General features: G+C 31.2%; 2 protein-coding genes across 3 annotated transcripts; both read left to right on the top strand.

Annotated features, from left to right (window-relative positions):
- Positions 1 to 1,892: 1,892 nt before the first annotated feature.
- LOC130973211 (uncharacterized) lies at positions 1,893 to 2,954 on the top strand. Its single transcript, XM_057897648.1, has 2 exons — positions 1,893 to 2,278; positions 2,379 to 2,954. The coding sequence occupies exons 1-2, from the start codon at positions 2,225 to 2,227 to the stop codon at positions 2,940 to 2,942; spliced, it is 618 nt and encodes a 205-aa protein (XP_057753631.1). The 5' UTR covers positions 1,893 to 2,224; the 3' UTR covers positions 2,943 to 2,954.
- A 13,218-nt stretch (positions 2,955 to 16,172) lies between these two features.
- On the top strand, positions 16,173 to 20,944 carry LOC130976904 (uncharacterized). 2 transcript variants are annotated; one of them, XM_057901859.1, is made up of 9 exons: positions 16,173 to 16,382; positions 16,461 to 16,576; positions 16,776 to 16,864; positions 17,643 to 17,706; positions 18,716 to 18,793; positions 19,962 to 20,038; positions 20,145 to 20,211; positions 20,301 to 20,408; positions 20,593 to 20,944. In XM_057901859.1, the coding sequence occupies exons 2-9, from the start codon at positions 16,505 to 16,507 to the stop codon at positions 20,620 to 20,622; spliced, it is 585 nt and encodes a 194-aa protein (XP_057757842.1). In that variant the 5' UTR covers positions 16,173 to 16,382; positions 16,461 to 16,504; the 3' UTR covers positions 20,623 to 20,944. The 2 variants fall into 2 exon arrangements, with proteins under 2 accessions (XP_057757842.1, XP_057757843.1); XM_057901860.1 differs by having other exon boundaries at positions 16,182 to 16,382; positions 16,502 to 16,576.
- The last annotated feature ends 2,231 nt before the right edge of the window (positions 20,945 to 23,175 follow it).

Raw genomic sequence — 23,175 nt, 5'->3', positions numbered from 1 at the left:
AATTTATTTCCGTATTATCTGCTGTGTAACACAAATTAAGCTCTCTCTATATATATGGTGCATTTACTTTCAATAATTTATGCATCAACATAAAAATTTATATTTGTATTTGTACACATAATTTATACATCACGCTTTATTTTAATTTTTCTAACTTTACTTTATAATTTAATTTTAATATATGAATATCTAAAATATAAAATAAAAAGTTATTTAACAGCATGCCTATTCATCTTAAAAACTTAAAGTGATTCTGGAGTTCACCAAAGATCGGCTGATGGAAAAAGGTAACACTAATAATTATATCTCTAATACTCTCTAATTTTTTATTGTACACATTATACAAATATTCTATTGACTCCCTATATTTTCTCTCTAACTAAAATTATATTTTGATTAGTTTGATAAATTATAATAAATAAACTTGGTCACATAAATAATTATATTTTTGTCAATATATTATTGTTAATATTTTTTATTTTGTCTATTCATCATATTAATTTTGATCTGAGGTGCTTTTTACTAATTTAGCATATTATGGGATGTGCATGTTTGTGTGCCATTATTTTGATAAAAAAAGATCTTTTTTCAATGAAAAAAGATCTTTTTTTATTTTATATAATGTGTTTGGTAAATTTTTAATAGTAAAAGTAAAAGCACTAGAAAAATAAAAAAAAAACATATTTTTTGAGGAGCTACAATTTACATCTTTTTTTAAAAGATCTTTTTTCTTTAAAAAAAAGATGTTTTGTAATCATTAATAGACAAAAATATCCTTACTAAAATTTTAAAAAGACATCTTTTACCCTTTTTTTTTTGAATAAATATACTATACATTCAATATCTCCTTCATGCCTTGAACTTCAGAATCAGGTTCCAACTCAAATCCCAGTTTGGTTCGCATTACATTGTTTGGAGAACCTTTCATCATAGTTTTTCAAATCTCAGATTGCATTGCTATGCTTTGGTTTATGACTTTCAAGACATATGATATTTTATATTAAAGCATTAATTTTTACGATAGAAACAATGTGTTGGTGCTGATAGACTGAAACTCTTAGCTGCAAAAGTCCCCTGCCAAACCATATATTTTGGGACCTGGGAAGCAAGTGTTTTTTTTTTTTTTTTTGCTATAATCATACGTAATGTCTTTTATTTTTATTTTTATTTTCATAGATAGAATTATATTTTATACCGTGTTAACTTTGGCTTGATGTTTGAGATTTTTTAGAATTCTGTATCTAATATTTTGGGAGCATTATTATGTAATATTTTGCCGAATTCATTATTGCAAGAATCATGTAATATTTTGAGATAAAATCTTTAATGATTTGATATAAAATATAATCATATATAAATATAAAAAAATATACTAGTATCAAAATATAAAAAAGTAAAAAATCTGAAATGATTCACAAATAAAAACATAACATATTCGTTTAGCTTTTGTGAAATATATATATATAAAGGTTGAAAGTTAAAATATTATTATTTTTCTACACACTCAACAATAAATCATCAGGTTCTTTTCTTTTACCCTTTCTTCTTCTTTTTGTTATTATTATAAGCTTCGTATTATTGTACGTTATTGTTATTTGTTTTCTTTTATTTCTTTTACCATTTTTTTCATATTGTTATTATTATTTGCTTTCTTTTCATATTGTCTCTGTCTTCATATTATTTTACGTTATTATTATTATTTTGTTGTTTTATTTTTTTATCATTTTGTCATTATTGTTAATTTATTTGTGATTTTTATTTGGTTTTTTATCATAGTATTTTATTTTATTTAGTGTGTTATTATATTCACAATTGTTATTTATATTACAATTTATTTTATTAACGTTATATATTATAAAATTTGATATAATTTATAATTTATATAGTATTGCTCCAAAACTAAATCTAAGAAGAGGTTCTAGTCAAGTGAATATTGAAAACGAAGACGCAACAAATGAAGGAGAAGTAAAAACTGTAAAAGCAAAATGGGATGATTGAAATACTGAAATATTTTTGACTATCTGTGTGGAAGAGATACGAGATGGTAATAGACCTAATAAATATTTCAGCAAAATTGGTTGGAAAAATCTACAAAAAAAAATTAGAGAGAGAACAGGACTCTTATATGTGCATAGACAACTAAGAAATAGATGGGATGCTCTTAAATCTTATTTTCAATTATGGGCAAAATTAGTTGGACAAGAGACTGGTCTTGGTTGGGATCATGAGAAAAAAAACAGTGTTAGCTTCTGAATCTTGGTGGACTGATAAAATTAAGGTATGTTAATTTTGCATTATAAAATAATACAATAAGTTAATTTTATCTTTAAAATTTATTAGATATCTTTTATATTTATTCTTTTGCATATTTTAAACAGATTAATCCAGAATTCGCTAAGTTTAAGAATGAAGGTCCTAAATCTTTAGATAGGCTTGAACAATATTTCAAGGACATCGTAGCTACTGGTTATAGTGCGTGGGCACCATCGGAAGATCCAAATTCTGAAGAATTTAATCAGAACAATGAGGGTTTCGAGAGTGGAGGTGACATAAATTATACAAATAAATTTATTGAAGAAGACATTGCAAATTATACAGTTGTTCAAAGCCCTACTAGAGAGAAAAGAAGGAAGACTTCTAACAAAAAAGTTGAAAAACGAGCTGGAATAGCATCTAGATTACAGGACTCACTTGATCGTATTTTGGTTGGTGTGGAGTCAAAAGCTGCAACTAAGGGAGATGATCTTTACTCCATAGAAAATTGCATCAAGTTGCTACGCAAATTACCTGGCCTAGAACCATATAGTCCACAGTTCTATTTGGGAATTAGATTAATGGCTAAGCCACAATATAGAGAAACTTTCATTGCATTGAGTGATGATCCCAATCAACAACTTGGATGGCTAGAATCTTTTAAATTGGATGACATGAACCGTCTTTAAACTTTATTTTTTTTTTCTGCATGAATTCTTATTATCGTTATTGTTGAACTTTAATTTAGTGACAATGTTATAATTTGTGTTTTGATTTTATATTTTGAAATTTATTTAATAATGACATTGTGAATAGTATTTTTTGCTTTATTATCTTATTTTTCATGTTAATTTAAAATATACAGGATGAGTGATTATGAAATAGATAATGATACTAAATATGAAGAACACGAAAAAGATTACGAATCAGCTGCTATATTAGCTATTTGTGGAGTTGCCAATTATTACTTGCGATATGTTCTCAAACAAGAAAAAAGGACTTCAAAACTATCAGGATATCAATGGCTATTAGAATTAAAGGAAGGGAATGAAATGCGATTTTTTGAACAATTTAGAATGAGAAAATCAGTATTTAACCGTTTATGCAATGATTTGGTTCTCAATTATGGCTTGAAATCCACACGATGTGTTAGTGGAGAAGAGATGGTAGCAACATTTTTATACATGCTTGGGCAAGGAGCTTCTTATAGAATGTTAGAGGAGCAATTTCAGCATTCAGGTGAAACTATATTTCGTCAATTTCATCATGTTCTATCATGTATGTGTGAAGAAATAGGCAAAAAATATTATTAGACCTATTGATCCTAATTTTGGAGACACGCCTAAATATATTATGGATAATGATAGATACTGGCCATATTTCAAAGATTGTATTGGAGCTATAGATGGTACGCATATAGCCATTTATATTCACCAAGATGAGCAAGTGCGATTTATTGGTAGAAAAGGAAATACTACAACAAATGTAATGGCTGTGTGTGATTTTAATATGTGTTTTACATTTATATGGGCTGGTTGAGAAGGTTTTGCACATGATACAAGAATTTTTATGGAGGCTCTTCGAACAAAAAAGCTAAATTTTCCACATCCACCAGAAGGTTAGTTATGTCATTTAAGTTTATTTTGAGGTTATATTCATTTTCATGATAATATGTGGCTTGATTTTTGTATATTTTTTAATGTATTTCAGGTAAATATTATTTAGTTGATGCTGGTTATCCAACTTTTAAGGGATTTTTAGGATCTTATTGTCATACAAGGTATCATATTCCACAATTTAGACTAGCACCAAATTTTAGATCAAACAATGAAAAGTTCAACTATTGTCATTCAAGTTTAAGGACAGTAATTGAAAGGACTTTTGGAGTATGCAAAGCAAGATGGAAGATACTACAAAACATGCCATTAAATATTATTATTATTAATAAACTCTTTTATAATTGAATGTCCTTTTAAGTAATTTTATTATTATAAAAGTATTTTTGTATTTTTGTATCCAAACAATAACATCTTTTAAATAAGTACTTTTAACTAAAGTATCCAAACATAAAATCACTTTTACTTTTGTAAAAGATATTTTAAAAAAAGATCATTTAAAAAAAGATCTTTTTTCAAAATGGCGCCCAAACAAAATTAAACTTGGTCACATAAATAATTATATTTTTGTCAATATATTATTGTTAATATTTTTTATTTTGTCTATTCATCATATTAATTTTGATCTGAGGTATTTTTTACTAATTTAGCATATTATGGGATATCAAATAGTTAGAAGAAGTTAATAATTTTGATTTTATTTTTGTCAATTAACAAGTAATTTGAGATGAAATTTGTTAGTTTGACATTAATCCAATAAACTAGGGTTTAGGATAGCTAGGTAAAGGTGTTATTGGGATTGTAGGTGCAACCTATTATTCACAAATTTCAATGTCTACTTATCGAAATTGTATGGTAAAATGTCACACTTCAGCTTTTCAAGTCAAATAAAAAATTGAAAGGATACATACCCACATTATCTTGAGAGTTTTGTTCTTTTGTGAGGAGGCCATTATTTAAAAACAGAAGGTTAATTATTTCTATAAATTGATCATGTATTATGAAGTACAGATATTTTACTAAATTATTGTATTTGTGTGTCAGACACGTTTCAGATGCGATGTTCGTCTGACACGTGTGTTTGTTGTGTCCAACTATGTCTTAATAAAAAAATATATTTTTTGAACACGTTTGAAGTCTTGGACACACCTAAATATCATCACGTGTTAGCGTGTTTAGTTTTATTCTTAAGATATATTCATGAAATAAATTTAGAAATATTATATATTATTATTTATTAAAACAAAAAAATAAATATTTTTTATAATTAAAATAAAACATTAAAAATAATTAAAAATTTAATTTATGTTTTAATATAAATAAAATATCAAAATATCATTACGATTTATCTAAAAAATATTTTATATATATGTGTGTGTTCCCATATCTTATCAGATTTTATAATTCGTATGTCAACGTATTTCGTGTCGTGTTGTGTCTCATATCTATGCATCATATATATATATATTGTCATTACAATAAGATGCACTATAAGCAAAGGAAAAAAAATAAAACATTTTTATGGTAGTCACCAAAATAATCATTTTAAAAGAATAAATTTTACAGTTAATAATGCCAAATAAATTAAATTGTTTGATCATAAAGTATATTTTACCATTATTAAATGATTTGAGGTTATTACTCGAACTCTTAATAGATATTAGATCTAAGGTAATGATGGTCTAAACTCTTAAAAAATGTTTTTTTATGTGTTCTTAAATAATAGTTAAAAGGTACGTGCTTGTAAGAGATTCCAATACCAAAATCAGTAAGTATTTTAATAAAACAGTGTTGCAACTAAGTTGAAATTCAACTGCGTGCAAAATAGTGATATTTATAAAGTAGGGAAGCACTTGTTCATTAGAGAAGGTGGCCTTGATCCAAGTCTTGCAGCGGTTATTCCCCTTAATACTAGAAAATTTTGCATGGTAAAAAGTTGCTTTTTCTATAGTACAACATAGACGGAGGATTGCGGCGGCCAGTTAGCGTCGGTTCATATAACCACCGCTAAGTTGAAAGATTGCGGCTATTTGATCGGCGATTTTATTAACCGCAGCAACATTTGATAAATTAGCCTAATACCTACTAAAGCCTAAAAGACCATTTTAATTTGGGACTTTTCCAAAACCTGTACATTTGAACCTCTCTCAAATACCCTAATCCACAAATCCTCTTTCTCCCACAAACCCTTACCAATCCGTTGTCTTTCACTGCGGCGTCACCATCATCACTCAACGTGACGTCGTCGTCGTTGTTGCCACTTTATCTTGGAAGCTGACAATTTTCCGCCGCTTCTTCTCCGAAATCGCTGCTCCTTCACCGTCCTTCACCAATCGTTGCTCGTTGCCGCTTTGCCATGGCTTCGTCGTCTCTTTGTCGTGCTTCCTTTCCGTTATCGAGGACCCTGGTTAGTGTTTTTTCCCTTTTATTTTTTATTTGGTGCGATTTGAAAAAGTAAAATAACAAGAAGCTTGAGAGCACCACTATCAAGAACAAAAGCTCACACTGGACTCTACCGGCGAAACAAGTACTCTGATTCGGTGAGTGTGCCACTTCTGAATCTCATTCATTCTCATCTTAGGTTTCATGGATTTCTCAATTCTAACTTTCATTTTATGCCTCTTTTCTTCTCTATCAATATTTTAACATAAATCTCCACTAACATTTCTCATAACTTCAATTTTACATCTTAAACATATGCTTTTTGCTAGGTTATTGATGATGGGTGCTTTTGATTTTTGGAAATTTGTTTCAGAAACAAATAAAGTTTGCTGCTTGATCATGTCAATTATCAGATGATTTTGGGGGATTGTTGAACTCAAGTTATGTGCTTCAGATTTTTTAACAATTGGTTCACATTACTTGCATTTGAAAAAGGTTAGTAAGATTTTTTTGTCCCTCTTTGTCAGTTTTAAGAGCTTTTGTCCTGATGAATGAGTATTGGATGGTAAAGATGCCTTTAATTGGTTTTGATAACACAATTTTATTTGGTGCTCTTTGTGCTTGAAGTTCTTTTCAAAAGAACAATATGCTAAGATTGGTTGTTATGTTGTCTTGAAACTTGTATGGGGATAAAGGGAAGTTTCAAGTTGGTTTCATTTGATAATCGAGAATAGTTATTGATCAAAATTTTTTAGAAGAGCCAATTGCATTCCAATTGCATCTAGTGGAGTTATGTGGAACTGGTCACCATTTTGCCTTGAAGGCTATGGATAAGGGTGTTATGCTTAATCGTAACAAGGTTCTCAATATGATTATGAAGCACGCAATTGTTTCTTTCTTTTCTGTTATGTTTTGGGTCTATTCTGTCATATCCCACATATCTGGTTCCAGTTATCAAGATCTTTCAAATTTCTACACTTTCTGCAGGTGCATAGAGCTTGCACAGAGAGAGAAATCCTTGACATGTTGGACCATCCTTTTCTACCTGCACTATATGCTTCCTTTCAGGTTTGATGCTCACATATCACTTTCAAATTAGAAAAACATAGTAGTCCGCATTATTTTTAACTATATATAATGAATTTGTCAAAATCATTAGAACTTGATTGATTTGCAGACCAAATCACATGTTTGTTTGATTACTGATTACTGCCCTGGTGGAGAACTGTTCCTGCTTCTTGATCGACAGCCAACAAAAGTTCTTAAGGAAGAGGCTGCCAGGTATAATAATATTATGCTACTGCATGCACATGGCTCCTACTTTCCTCTAACTGACATTAAGTTCTCAATATTCATAGATTTTATGCTGCTAAGGTAGTGGTTGCATTGGAGTATCTTCATTGTCAAGGTAGGTTATTAAGCATTCGTATGGCCTAACAATTTTAATTATTAACCCATGAAATACAACTTAAGAAGTATAAGACTCACAAAATGTTTCTCTAAATCCGGTATGAAGTTAACAAGTTGCAATAACTGATCAAAAGATTTGTCATGTGGCTCTAACGGATTTTGATTTGTCATGTTTAACATCTTGCAAGCCACAGGTATCTCTGAGATGAAACTTCATATAATGCAGTTTTTAATTATTATAAGCAATACTTATAACTCAACCACTGATAACAATTTTGTTTATGTCTGATTTATACTTGTTGCAGCTACTTTTACCAGCCACGGATGACAAGAAGAAAAAGAAGAATAAACAACAAAAAGGTCAACAGGTTCCAGTGTTTATGGCTGAACCCATGAGAGCATCAAATTCTTTTGTTGGCACAGAAGAGTACATAGCTCCGGTTTGTTATTTTTTGACATATTCTAATGAGAATAAAATATTTTTCTCTTTTTCTGTTCTGGATATTGACAGTTACACTTGTGCAGGAAATTATATCTGGTTCAGGCCACACTAGTGCTGTGGATTGGTGGGCTCTTGGTAATTTTTAATTTTCATACCTAAGATTTTAGGCACAAGTTAGCATGCATAATTGGCTTTGTTATTATTGTGTTTAATCCTGTTCCAATGTCACCTTTTGTTTTGGCCTTTATTTATTTTCAATTTATCTATACACATCCCGTTTTATGCTTTGGACATTATTATAGATTAAAAAAAAAGTTATCAATAGGCAATTCAAATACTAAATAAATAAATAAAATCTTGAACCTATATATTGCATGTAAGATAATGTTAAAACTTAACACGTTGTGTTTAATTGACATTAACTAAGTTGCGTTATTCTTTTCAGGTGTTCTTCTATATGAAATGCATTTTATGGGTTATCCTGGTTTAAGTTTGAATTGGTAGTATAAGGAGTTCAGTGAATTCCTTGATCAAGAATAAAAGGGAGTGCAATGAAACTCCATTCTCTTTTGCCTCCCTTCAATTATTCTAGTATCACAAAAATAGTGTTTGAAACTACACTAATACTGTCCCTTTAGTACTTTGTATAAATTTTGAAATTTTAACAATTTAATTTTGTTCTGTTGCAGGTATATCTCCATTGCCAAAATTATAGATCTCTCATCATTAGTTTCTAAGTCTCTTGTCCAAGTGATAGAAATACAGAATGCTCAAGAAGAATTTTCAATTGAGGAATAAAAGAAATAAAGGTAACAATTCTCTTAAGTATATCCACGTTCTTCTTCAAAGAGGAGCAAAGATGCTGAGTTTTATAATTTATTTGAATTTTTTTTCTTTTCTCTTTTTTAAAAATTGTTCTATCTTTGGAGGTTTTAATTGATTGTATAGTTTAAATGCTAAATGTGCTTGTTTATGTCCATTTTAGTTGTTTATGTCCATTTTCAACATGCCCATTAACCATACTCAATTATATTTTGATGCTTTAAATTGTTTTGTACCATAAGAAAAAGAAACAAGTCTTGAGAGATATTGAGAAACTATGTCTTTTCCTAAGACGGAAATGTTTCCTCTGTTTGTTGTTATCTTTGGGAATCTTTTGGGCTGAGACTCATATCATGTCTTCGTATATACTGATTCTCAAGATGGTAATATACTACAAGATTCTCTATCTTATGTGTTTTTGGGAGTTTCTAATTTCACTTATTCGTTCAACAAGTTATTTTTTATTTCTTTTAAGGTTTGGCGGTGGTTCCAAAAATTATGTGAAGAGATGAGTCATGACCCATGATGATCTTATTGGTCATTATATCAAGTAAATTTTTGTACTTTTTGATCAATTGAACCATGTTTCATTTTTACATTATTAAGTAGTAGTGCATTGCTTGTTAAGTTTTAATTTAATTTATATATTATATTTTTTTCTAAGATAGAGCAGTATTTACCCTTAGAAAGGATATTCACCAGATTAATTTTTTTTTCTCAACGGTGTTTTTCACTTGTCCTTTCCATTAGAGATAGTTTTGTAATTTGTTATCTCCTGTTTTTGCTTTGTTATTTCTTTTATATGATTATTTCATTATTTGATTTAACTGAGTAATTATTTATTTTAGTATTTAGAGATCTTGTGGACATCACTTGGGTGATTTTGGGCTAATCTTGTTATTGAATCTTCAGGAATTTTCATAAAAGTAAAGAAGGTTTCATCACATTTAAATGGTTATTATTTTCACTTATCTTTGTATTTCACTTTGCTAGCTTGAAATATTTATAGTTTGGCTTTGTTTTATTATTCTGTAGCCTAGTGCCAAGAAAATAAAATAATATCAGCTCTATTTTTAATGATACACCAATGTTTGTATGTTAGAAATGAATGAGAATATTGAGAAGATATACAATTCAAATGCAGATATATTTTTTAATGCAAGTTGTATTACAAGTTTTGTATGGATTTTTATAGTAAATAAAAATGGAACAAACTACTGCTGGTAGTATTTTTTTTTTTAAATTCATGCATAAAATTGCGGCGGTTTCACACTGTTGCAGTTTTTTTTTTAAAACCCACGTCAATTTTGCGGCGGTTTTTTAACTGCCGCAATTTTTTTTGAAAACCTGTTTTCCAAATTGCGGCGGTTTTAAGAGCGACGCAAATAACCTATTCCATTTAGCGGCGGTTATGCCAGCGGTTGCTGGAAACCGCCGCAAAATGCATTCCCCGCACCCTTATGGTCAGCGGTCCCTAATTCGCTGGCGTTCTGTTTCGCGGCGGTTTGAAACCGCCGCAAATCGGAGAAATAACCGCTGCAAAGCTCTGTTTCTCTTGTAGTGTCATCACGTGTTAGCGTGTTTAGTTTTATTCTTAAGATATATTCATGAAATAAATTTAGAAATATTATATATTATTATTTATTAAAACAAAAAAATAAATATTTTTTATAATTAAAATAAAACATTAAAAATAATTAAAAATTTAATTTATGTTTTAATATAAATAAAATATCAAAATATCATTACGATTTATCTAAAAAATATTTTATATATATATGTGTGTTCCCATATCTTATCAGATTTTATAATTCGTATGTCAACGTATTTCGTGTCGTGTTGTGTCTCATATCTGTGCATCATATATATATATATATTGTCATTACAATAAGATGCACTATAAGCAAAGGAAAAAAAATAAAACATTTTTATGGTAGTCACCAAAATAATCATTTTAAAAGAATAAATTTTACAGTTAATAATGCCAAATAAATTAAATTGTTTGATCATAAAGTATATTTTACCATTATTAAATGATTTGAGGTTATTACTCGAACTCTTAATAGATATTAGATCTAAGGTAATGATGGTCTAAACTTTGAAAAAATTCTGATATAAGTCTTAAAAAAAATAATACTGAATAATTACGTGAAAAATTGCAGTACTTAATTTATCTTTTTTAATGATAGAATATCGACTTAATTTGTCTCTTTAAGACTATGTTTAAATGTTATATCTAAGATAAAAATACAAAAATAAAGATATAAAAACAGAAAGATAAAGACAATTTCTAATATTTTTATACTTCTGTATTATGTTTGAAAGTAGTAGACAAAAATTTGTCAAATGTCTTTGTTTATATTTAAAAAAATAAAAACAATTAAATACATAGTAAAAGACATTATATATCCTTTTGATATTTTTTTTAAAACTGAAATATTTTTTCGATCAAATCCCATCTTGTAATAAAAGAAAAACCCTTTTCTGTGTCCACTTGACTTTTTTGATCAAATCCCAATTAGTTCAACATTTATCTTCTTCACTTTAGGTTCATATTCTATTTTCATCTTTCTAACCCTTTATTAATTTTCTTTATTATACTTTTAGACTCTTCCTTCGTCTTCTTTATCCTTTCATCTTCTTCACTCTTACTTCTCCAATTACAACATCAGTAAGCATAGGAGAGAGACAAACTTCGAAGACGACGAAGTCAAGGCAACACAGACGGGTCCCTTGCTTTCTCGAATCTCTTATATATCTAACCTTCTTTAAGCCGGACATAATTTTTAGTGTTGGAATTTGTTTTAAATTTCAATTACATCCAAAGAAATCCCATCTTTTGTCTGTTAATGAAATCATTAGATATATAAATGACACTTCTGATTTTGGTCTTTGGTATTCTAAATCTGATGAGTTTTGTATAGTGGGTTATTGCGATACAGATTTTGTCCATGATTGAGTTAATAGAATGAGCACTTCAGGAATTTGTTGCTTTCTTTGATAGTCACTAAACGTGTGGTCCAGCAAGAAACAAGCTACTGTGGCCCTATCCATAGCCAAGACTAAATACATAGCCCTATCATCTTGTTGTTCTCAATTATTATGGCTTAAAACCCAACTTGCAAATTATAAATTGCAAGTCAATAGTATTCCCTTAATGTGTGATAATACGAGTGCAATAAACATTTATAAAAACTTCGTTCTGCACTCTAGAATCCATTGGTGAAACCCTAGATTATTATGATGTTGGCGTCAATGCCTATATCACTGAAAATGGGACAATGATCTGAGAATTTCACACAAGGATATTTTGGCCAATATATATGAAAATATTTTTTTCATGAATGATGTTACTCCTAACCATCGTGCCCTAGGTCCTGTCAAAATTCAGTTACACTGCATCATTATCCACATTCTCTTACCTCAAAGCGGTTCATATCAACAAGTTACTCCTGAGATACCTTGGTTCTCTTTGCCATCATTAACAAAATTGAAATTTCTTTTGCTTATTTAATGATGCGTCATATGTATAATTGTATCAAAAGTGACAAAAATGTTTCATTACCATATGATATATTTTTTACTTGTTTCTTTGAGTACTTTGGCGTTGATCTAAAAAATGAGACTCAAGAGAATAAAATTTCATCTCGTAAAGGCGGTGGTGTAGTCAAACAAAAAAAGGATAAAATGCCTAAGACTGCCAAAGATACGATTATGGAAGAATAAGAAGATGAAAGTATCATTCCTCTATTTGCAGCTGGGACATCAACTTTCAACAAGTATTTGGTAAATGGTATTGTTAAAGATGTGTTGCAAGAATTTGTAAAACCTCACTAAGAACATGATCAATTCTAGCTAACAAGATAGGATACTTGCAATTCAAAATGAAAACTCTTTAAAAAAATCGTAAAGTAGAGTTGAAATATTTCTCAAATACATTGAATCATTGAAAGATGACTAAATAATGTCTGAGGATAAAGAAGAATATATTTTAGAAATTGAAGATGAGGAATTTGATGTTTAACTCCTTGTCACTACTGTTAATTCTGAAAATTTGTCTTCTACTATTTAAATTATGTTATTTTGACACTTTTTAGTTTGTTTTGGATAACCGTAATAGTAACTTTGTAGGATTTTAACTTGAACTGATATATTTTTTGATGCCTAACAAAATTTTTGTGTAGAAAATACTCGTCCTTCTTAATAACAAAAGGAGGAGTGAGTTTGAAGGGGAAAAAATAAATTGTTAAAGTGTTTAATTCATAAATAATTAGTACTGTTGTCCTTTGCATAAACTATTTGTGAATTAGTTGGTGCTAATTGATTAAGGCTGTTATTTTAAAAACATTAATTGATTACAGCTCTAATTTTTTACTTATGATTTGTTGATGCTAACAGCTTGCAATTTTTTTGAAAAACAAGTTATTGGGCTGGCTAAAAAAAATGATTGGGTGCATTTTTTTATAATTAGATTTGCTTGTGAGTATATTTTTTTCATAAAAATTGCTTGAATAATTATCACCGATTAAAAAAAATTTTACATTTAAGGAGAGCCAACAGAATGAAAGAAAGAAAGAGTTCAAACTTAAAGATTGTATTATCAAAGGGAAGTTTATTAAACTCTTTTTATTTTTTTATTTATAATTTATTTTATAATGTTTATCATTAAGAAGGAGATTGTTAAATTAAAAAAAAATAAATTAATTGATGATGACTAAACATTATTATTGTGTTAAAAATCTAATTATGTGAGTGATTAGTTTGTAAATTGTGTAGAAAATAATAGAAAACAATATAGGCTCAATAGCAAGCTTAAGGCCCATAAGTTTCAAGGGAATATTTGCTACTAATCACTAATCATACCAACACTTTTTCATCATAATAAAGACAAGCTTAAGGTCAAATTATTGATCCAAGCCCAAGACTATATCACACTCTCATGGCCCAAAAAAATGGTTGCTAACTAAAAAATGAAATTTCATTTCTATCTGAACCAAATCAAAGCTACCGAACCAATTCTATCAATTCTTTCTTTTCTCCTCTCTCTCTCACACCCACGTGAAGCATACCAAAAGGAAGCAAAAAAAGAGAAAGTCTAATTAGAATTCAAATCAAAAGAAAAAAAGTGAATTGTCAAAACTAAGCAAGTCAAAAGTTAGGATTCAGAAGTCAGGATCAAATCAAAGAGATAAATCAAAAAATATTTTCTATCTTAGTGCTTTATTGGTAACTTGTTGAAAATGCTATTCTCCCTCAAACACCAAACTAAAAAATTGAAGAAAGTAGAGACTGTAAAATTCTATTACAAATTAAGGGTCAAGAATCAAACCTGGAGTCAAAGTTTTGATATAGAGTTCAGATCCTTGAAAAAGATGAAAGAGAAACAGCTAGATTTGATTGCATGTTTGCTTTAATCACTGCTGATGTCTTCTGCACTACTGCTACTACTGATGTGACATTGGAAAAGAAGGAAGTCAACAGTTTAAACAAAGGTTCAAGTTTTGGAAGCTTTACTCCTTTATTAAAGGGGTAAACAGTCAGAGATTGATTCAAAGAGTGAGCACACAAGTTTGGGTACTCATAGCTTTCAAGCTAACCTTTCTTCTTTTTAGAGTTTTACATTAAATTTTCTATTTTTCAGTATTCATCTTTTCTTTGTTTTTTTTAATAGAAAAAGGCATTATGTGAGAAATTAGTAAAAACCATTAAGAGAAAAGATAAAGAGAGTTATTAAAAAAAGCCAAAAAAATTATGTCAAAGCTTTTTTGTATATTTTTCTGTTTTGTACACATGATCCTGAGGGGATTTCCTTACTAAGTTGGGTGAGCACATAGTGGTTGAAAATCTAGAGAGTAGACCTAGTCAATTCTAACTTAGGTAGAAGTTAGGTTTGTCCCATATAAGAATGGGTTGAATTCTAGAGAAATTGGCATTTGTAATCTTTGTGAAAGATAATGAAAATTCCTCCATTGTTGTAGGAAAGAATGGATATAGGTCACATTGCACGTGGTGGCTAAACTAGGATACATGGTTGTGTGATTTTCTCTTCTCTACTCTTCTTCTGTTTCACTTCGATAAGAGACAAAATAAAAGTGTCTCATGCATTATATATTTCTCAGAAGTTGTAGCTATCCAAAAGTAACTAGTTGTTCTGTTTCTAAACGCATTTTCAAGAGACAAAATCAAATTGTCTCCTAAATTTTAATTTAGACGTATCAGCAACTAAGTTTCTATTCCAGTCAAAAGCAAAAAGCAAAAAGAGATTCAAAAAAGAGGTCATAAGTTCAACTTGTCTTCTTTAAGTCATTCACAAACCTTCAGATATTGTTATTCTTATTATTCTTGGTAATATCATTCTCTACATGACTATACATGATTTTTTATCTTATATATTTGTATAATTTATAGAAAAGGAGTGATACTTTTAAAATTAGAATGACAATATCCATTCTTTAATATCAAATTTAAAAAGATTATATTTAGTATTTTTTTAAATTGTTTTAGTAATTACGATTCAATCTATAAAGTATGGATATTTCGCTGAGTTGTCATGTCTGCGTATCGGATACATTTTGGACACGATACTCATTGATACTTGTCCGACATGCGTGTCTGCTGTGTCCAACTGTGTTTTAATAAAAAATAAAAAAATATCTTTGGACACACCTAAATACTATCACGTGTAGCGTGTTTAGCCTAATTTTTAATATGTATTCTGAAATAAATTTAAAAATAATATATATTATTATTTATTAAAATTAAAAATATTTTAATACTTTATATAATTAAAATAAAATATTAAAAATAATTTAAAAAATTAATTTATATTTTAATATTAATAAAATATCAAAATATCATTAAATTTATCCAAAAAATACCTTTCATATATATATATATATATATATATATATATATATATATATATATATATATATATATATATAATGTGTTATAATATTTTAAAATTAGTGTGTCCAGATATCTTATGTCAATGTGTATCCCGTGTATCATAGAATTCAACTAACTAAACTATTAACAATACATTTAATTCGTATTTTTATTTTTAGTATTTTTTATTTTTAAAATTTTATTAAAAAAATAATAGAACCAATAAATTTTATTTTTTATTTTCACCTCCTATTTTTTTCTATTTCCTTTCTAAAATTTAAAAAACTAAAAACACTAAAAAAAAAAAAAAATGAAAAACTAAACCCAAATAAAATCTTTCTGAATCACCTTCTCTACCAGATTATTAACCCAAAAGAACCACAAAACGTATCAAAGCCCAAAAGAAATCTCGTCTCTCTTCGCCTTCGCCATCTGCTGCTTCTGTCAGCCGCTGCTTCAGCTCTTGCCGGCGCTGCCACCCTTCTCCGATTCGCCGTCCCCTCTTCTCGTTGCTTCTTGAGTCCGCTTGCTCTCGCGGCTCCCATCCTCCGCTTCTTCTCCGCTGCAAGGTGCAGTGCTACTGATCTCATTTCTTTTAAGCTAATTAGCTTTTCAGTCTTTATTATCTTGTCCCCTTTCTTCTCCAGTCAATTCATATGGTATCGTTTGAGGGTGATTGCAATTGCAGAAGATGATCGGTGTGGGAAAGATGAAGCAGTATACTAATGTCCTCGACAAGCCTCTCACCAAGGGCAAGCAAGAGGTTAGTTAGGTTTAGGTTTCCCTTCACTTGAAATCCCTCCATTTCTCTGAGATCTCGCATTTCAATGCTATTATTTTGTACAGGAATGTCAGCGGAAGATTGAAATCGTTTAGTCAATCATAGATTATTATGGTTCTCACTGACTTCTGAGTCTGTTGATGTGTTTATTTCTTGGAATAATTTGATGCATTCGGTGCAGGTTAGTCTGAGTGCATTTGCGTTCTTGTTCTCTGAGCTTGTCCAGTACAACCAAACTCAGGTTGACAACATTGGTGAGCTTGAACGAAGGTGAAGAAAATACCAACTTGATCTTGTGTTTATGATGAGTAAACTGCTCTGTTATTAAGATATATCGCTTTTCTAGATACAAGGGACTGAATATTTAATGTTACCTTTAATTATCTTTCGGCGATGATTTCTTTGATGCGTATGGGAGTAGAAAGTGTGAGAGATCAAAGTATGAGGCAGTAACATAGCATGGCAAAGAAACTTCCATTACACATGTTTGAACATTTACTAATAGGAGGGGAAGGAGTACAATGAAGGACACTAAAACCCATATATAGCCATCCACAGATTTGGGGTTGAGGAGGGAGGAGGGGACACTAGAATTTTGGGTCATTTTTTTTATTTATTTCTTTATTTTGCTATTTTACCCTTAAATTTTCTAAAGCACAATTACATGAGAAAAAGCACACCAACAACTAGGAAAAAAAGTATAACTATTTCCATTCTATTCGCTTACACTGTGAAACTCCCAAACGAAAGTCTTAAACCATCTTTTCCTTTCGTCTTAAACTCCCAAACAATATAATAAGTGAATAACATACAACTAACCACTCCCTTCCACACTTTTTCTGTTCTATTATATTATTAACCAATATCTTCCATCCTCTTTAAACTCCCAAACTTACCCTTATGTGTAGTGTTGAGGGATAATGTTTCTAGATTATAGGAACCAGAGATTGACCTGGCTTTAAAAATACCATTGTTCTGATGATTTGCTTTTATTGTGTTTTGAAATCAATATAAAGTATGCTGATATTTATCAATGTAAATGCACTAGACTGGAGGATGCTGGATATGCAGTAGGGGCCCGAGTTCTAGAGCTGCTTTGCCACAGGGATAAGGTAAATCTGCTATCATAATTCTCTGCAAAATCTTAGTTAACTTATCTGATTAGGAACAATTATTTGACACTGGACGCTGACATATGGAAAGAGTCGATTCCTATCTTTGAAGGATTATTATGTCTATTGGCTAAAATGTCCATAGATAAAACTATCATTTTATGCTGCATTCTGATCCTTGAGCTTTGTTGCTGGAGTCTTCAGTCTTGTACTTGTAAGCAAATTTGTTTCTATCAATATTTCTGACAGATTTGATTGCTTAAACTTGAAAGAAGAAAAGGACGTGTATTTTTGCGAATCTTTAAAATATATTACGTTCTTGATGTTCATATACATATTAGATTCTTCTATTTGTGTATGTTCTACTTGATTATGATTTGATATCTACTTCTAGTCTACGTCTAATATATATAATGGGGATTGAGGAGGGGTTTGGTGCAAAGATTTTTGTTCCTAAAATATCCTTCTGAAAAACATTTTCTGCTATGTATAGAATTTGAACCCAAACTTCTTGGTTAGAATGTTAGATACTTACCATCTTGACTGATCTCAATTTTGTAACAATTTTACATATTTAATAATTAAAAAGATGGACGTGCCTATTAATACACTTGTTAATATAATGTGTTACTGACAAGATCAGTGACTCACTGACTTGAGATTATAAGTATTACAATTTGAAATCTTTGCATGAGTCTATATGAGTAGAGTAGTATATTAATAGAAGTACCCATCCTATGTAATGCTTCTTTGCCACCATCACATTTGACACTACGATTTTGTTTGTCTTGTAACATTCTCTTTATAGTGAGAGAATCTTGAGATGGTCATTATTTATTCAATACTGATTTGTCCTCGAGGAAGGTAGGTTTATTGGATCTATACGTTGTTTTGTTTGTATGTTTGTATATATAGGCAATAGACAATTATTTGGGTTTGCCCATGAGCTGGGATATCTATGGTTATGAGATTAGGATGACCGAAATAGCAATAATTTCTGAAACTACAGGGAAATAGAAGGGAGACACGACTGTTAGGAATTCTCTCTTTTGTACACAGTACAGTGTGGAAAGTACTATTCGGAAAGGTTAGTTCCTTCATCAACTTTTTCTTTTATACCCGATATCTAGAACTGTGAAAATATTGTGTAACACAATCTTTTAATGCAAAAATAAAAATAAACTTGATGTTGTACAATGGAATAACCTTTCTCATTCTAGTATGGTATGCCCTTCTAGAATCGCAACAAGGTTCTGGGAAATTCTAACTCATAAAAGGAATACCAGCATTACCTTCTAAAAACAATTTTATCTTAACTGTAAAAAATAGGACAGTATAAACTGTTTAGATTTTATGCAAATGTTGTTTTGGTGATTAGTGTTAACAAGCTTGTGAGGCTGTTCAAAGTATTTGAATTTGATCCTTGAGGTTCACTTTGATGATCTGATGTGGTCGTTGCCTCCTTGGGATGAGTACAGCATAACTATTAGTGTCAAGTCAAAGACCTTGTAAATGTTGAACAAACATAGATATCATGTTGTCATTTCATAATCAGTTGGACATGGTTTTGAGATTCTCATTGTATTTTAGCAAAAAATCCATCGATCGCCACACACTTTTTATTCATCGACGTTTTCCTTGCGTCTATTTTCATTTGTTGAATAGTAACTTCAAGATGTGTTGTTAATAGCCAATACAAGAAATGTAAATACAAAATGCTTGATCTGTGAGAATTATTCAATATGAAGACATGTATATAGAGTAGGTATAAATGAAGGTTAAAATTCAATAAACCACCATGAAGTAATATTCATTTGCACCCCATTCCCTTCTCTTTGAACTCTTTCTTCCTCTCTATCCCATGTTAAACTCATCAATACAGCTTTTTGCGCCAACAAAAGTGTTTATAAGATTGAATGTTGCCCTACCAATGTGTGCATAAAACCGCCTTGGAGAAATTCAATATATGGTTGGCTGGCTGCCTTTTCTACTCAAGACCCTTGGCTTTGTGGGGTTTCATGTGTTTTGGCCCTCCATCATTTATGTAAGAGTAGAAATGAATGGATCATTACTCATTAGTGCCCCCTATGTAATGATCAAGAACTTATTTTTAATTTTGCGGAGATAATGCAAAGCAAACATTTTCACTAATTTGTGTTCTGTTCTGGTTTCCCCGTATGGATTAGGTCAATTAGCAATTATCTAAATTATTACCATCTTATTACTCTCTTTTCCCCCCGCCCCCCTTTTTTTAGGTAGCAGACTCTCTGGAAAAAGGAACTGAACATGAAGATGAATACATGATCAGTGAAAAGGAGCTCCTAGTAAACAGGTGACAGAATTTGTTAGCATCAACAAACGCCTTATTACACAGTAATTACATACTTGCTTTTTGAACATAAATAACAATGACCTAATGGATCATCTATTGCTTATAGATTCATTTCTATTCCAAAGGATATGGGAACGTTTAATTGTGGAGCGTTTGTTGCTGGAATAGTACGGGTATGTGCGTCTTTTACCTTCAACCTGTTTTATGATTTTTCTTGTGCAGCATTAAACTGTGATTTGTTTTGTTTCATTCATCCATACAGGGTGTTCTGGACGGTGCCGGGTTTCCAGCTGTTGTAACTGCTCATTTTGTGCCTGTGGAAGGCCAACAACGACCTAGGACAACGATTTTGATAAAATTTGCTGAAGAGGTAAAGTTGCCATTGAATTTGCTTTCAAATCTGCCATTGCACATCCATTCTTTTCTCAAGTCCTAATCAAACAATTGACATCCTGGTCCTCTTCTTTTCTTTTCTTTTCTTTTCTTTTTCTCATTTTTTATTTGGAGCTCTCTCGATCCTCTTGAAACCAGATTAGTTTGTTTCTGTTCTGCAGGTGTTGCATAGAGAAGCAAGATTAGGCTGATGTTTTTACTGAAGATTTTCAGTTAAGATATTTTTAATGAGTACTGTACATCTCATTATAGGAAGATTTGGAACTTTCACCTCTACATGTGAGAAAATAATCCAGAAATTTACATGATTCTATTCTATCCTATTGGTATTGTGTGTCGAAAATTAAATTTAATGTTGAAAAACTGTTCTCGTGCTTCATATGAATTTCAACATTTCCAGGTCTTACCCCTGGTGGTATTTGGATTGAGTAAGTATAAAACACCACAAATTGTAGCTTTGATTTGTTAGAAACAATTGGAATGAAAATGCCAAGTCATGCTGTTTGGGGATCACTGATGTTTTCTGCTCACCGCACATTAGGAACACAAGATTACATCAATATTTTTGTTTTTTATTTTTTTTTATTTTTTCTCTCTCTCTCGGTTAATAACAAAAAGGTTGATACATGAAATCATGTGGATCAGTTCAAAAGAAATAAAATACCAGAAACACACACCAAGGGACATAGAACAAACACTTGATTTCATACTATTAATAACTTCACAGCTCAAAGTAAAATAAATAAATAAGGATAAAGTTTCAATAATAACCACACTGATTTACAATCAATAAATTTCGGTATGAAATATTTTTGGTGAAAATATCTATTTTACTCTTCCTAATTAAAAAACTTTGTGCTTTCTCCCTTTCTCTTTTATCTTTCCTTCCAAGTGTTCATTTTCCTGTTGCCTTCCACTCCTGCTCTATATACCCCTCTCCTTCCACCTCCTCCTCCTCTCTAGTGGTGAGAAATGGTAAATTCTATCATGTAGAAGAGAGATTCTTTCTATATGTGTAGAAATTTGTTGACATTTTTCTAGTAAAACAAGTGTCTAAAGAGAGAGTATAACTAAAGTTATAGTAGAAAACAAAAGCTGAGGTTGGTGCAGAGTGTAGATTCCAATGTAGTGAATTAATTTCACGTTTATTGAATGATGTAAAGTAGATTAGTTATTAATTATAAATGTTAATGATGGGCTGATTTTTGTTTTTTTTTTAATAGATTTAAGTTTCTAAGCCAGGCCAATTTTTTTTTTCTTGAAATTGGGTCTTAATTGATTTTGTTTATGAAAAATTAAAATAATAAACATAATATCTTATGGATTTGGAGGTGTTCATACCCTGGCCCAATGATAAGGGCCCAGGTCCAACTAAAAGGCCTAATCCGATAGATTAAGCCTAACTAAGCACCGACCTTCACATAAGAAGTCGGTGTCCACTACGACTTGCTCTAAAGAAGTCGGACATGAGATTAGCTGGCAGATAAGCACTCATTCAAATGAGTAACCGCCCCTAAAATCTCTCTAACCGCTTCATAAAGCCATATCTCAACCTCCCTAAGATAATGGGACGGTTAACATCCTAAAGATACGGCACTACTCCAACGGTGGTTATTGGCTCACCACTATAAATACACTGACACTCCTCAAGTACCTCTAAGCCCAATACTCTCTAGACCTGCTCACACTCTTGCTAACTTAGGCATCGGAGTGCCTTTGCAGGTACCACCCCCTCTTCTCGTACAAACAAGTCGGACGGAGCCTCCCGAGTTGCACATTCATTCGGCAACCTCCTCCTTCACACATTTGGGCCAGCCAACGCCATCCATTCAGTCAATCTCCGGTTACCCACTGTAACATTGGCGCCGTTGCCGGGGACCCGAGAGATCATCCATTGATGGCGGACAGATCCCACGAAGAAGGTCATGTGGAAACGGATTCTGAACAAGAGAATCTGGACACGGACAATAACGATGTGGACCTAGCCCTACACCAGGAAGTTAACAATCAGCACAGAGAGGGCACCTCCGGGGTAAAAAACCCGAAGGTAAATTCCTCAGATGGGCGCGCATCAGAAAAAGAAGGACCATCCCATGTAACTGAACTCATGGGGTTAGTCCACAGCCGCCTGGAACAGCTAGAACAAGAGCGGGAGCGACAAAAGGAAACTGAAAGGTACCTAAAAGAGGAGATGGAACGGCGAAAAGAGTTAGAAAGGAAACTCTTAAAGCTGGAATCTTCCCTCAAGAGTCACAACTCCCGCGACGAACAAGAGGAGCCGCTCTTGGGTGAAGAGGATCCTTTCAGCGAGGACATAATGAGGGCAAAAGTTCCAAGAAACTTCAAAAGCCCGGATATGGACCTCTACGATGGAACCACGGATCCAAAGCATCACCTAAGCAACTTCAAAAGTCGGATGTACCTAGCTGATGCTTCCGATGCTACGCGATGCAAAGCTTTTCCGACCACTTGATCGAAAGCAGCGATGAAGTGGTTCGATAGCCTTCCCCCGAGATCGATCACTAGCTTTGAAGACCTCTCAAGGAAGTTTTTGATGAGGTTCTCAATTCAGAAAGACAAGGTGAAACATGCACCGAGCCTCCTGGGAGTAAAACAGGAGGTCGGAGAATCTTTACGAGCCTATATGGAAAGATTCAACAAAGCATGTTTAGAGATCCAAGACTTGACCACAGAGGCAGTCATAATGGGGCTAGTCAATGGGCTCAGAGAAGGTCCCTTCTCAC

Source organism: Arachis stenosperma, chromosome 4 (genome assembly GCF_014773155.1).
Source record: "Arachis stenosperma cultivar V10309 chromosome 4, arast.V10309.gnm1.PFL2, whole genome shotgun sequence".
NCBI lineage: Eukaryota > Viridiplantae > Streptophyta > Magnoliopsida > Fabales > Fabaceae > Arachis > Arachis stenosperma.
Note: the sequence above shows the minus strand (reverse complement) of the source record. Positions and strands in the feature narration are given on the sequence as shown.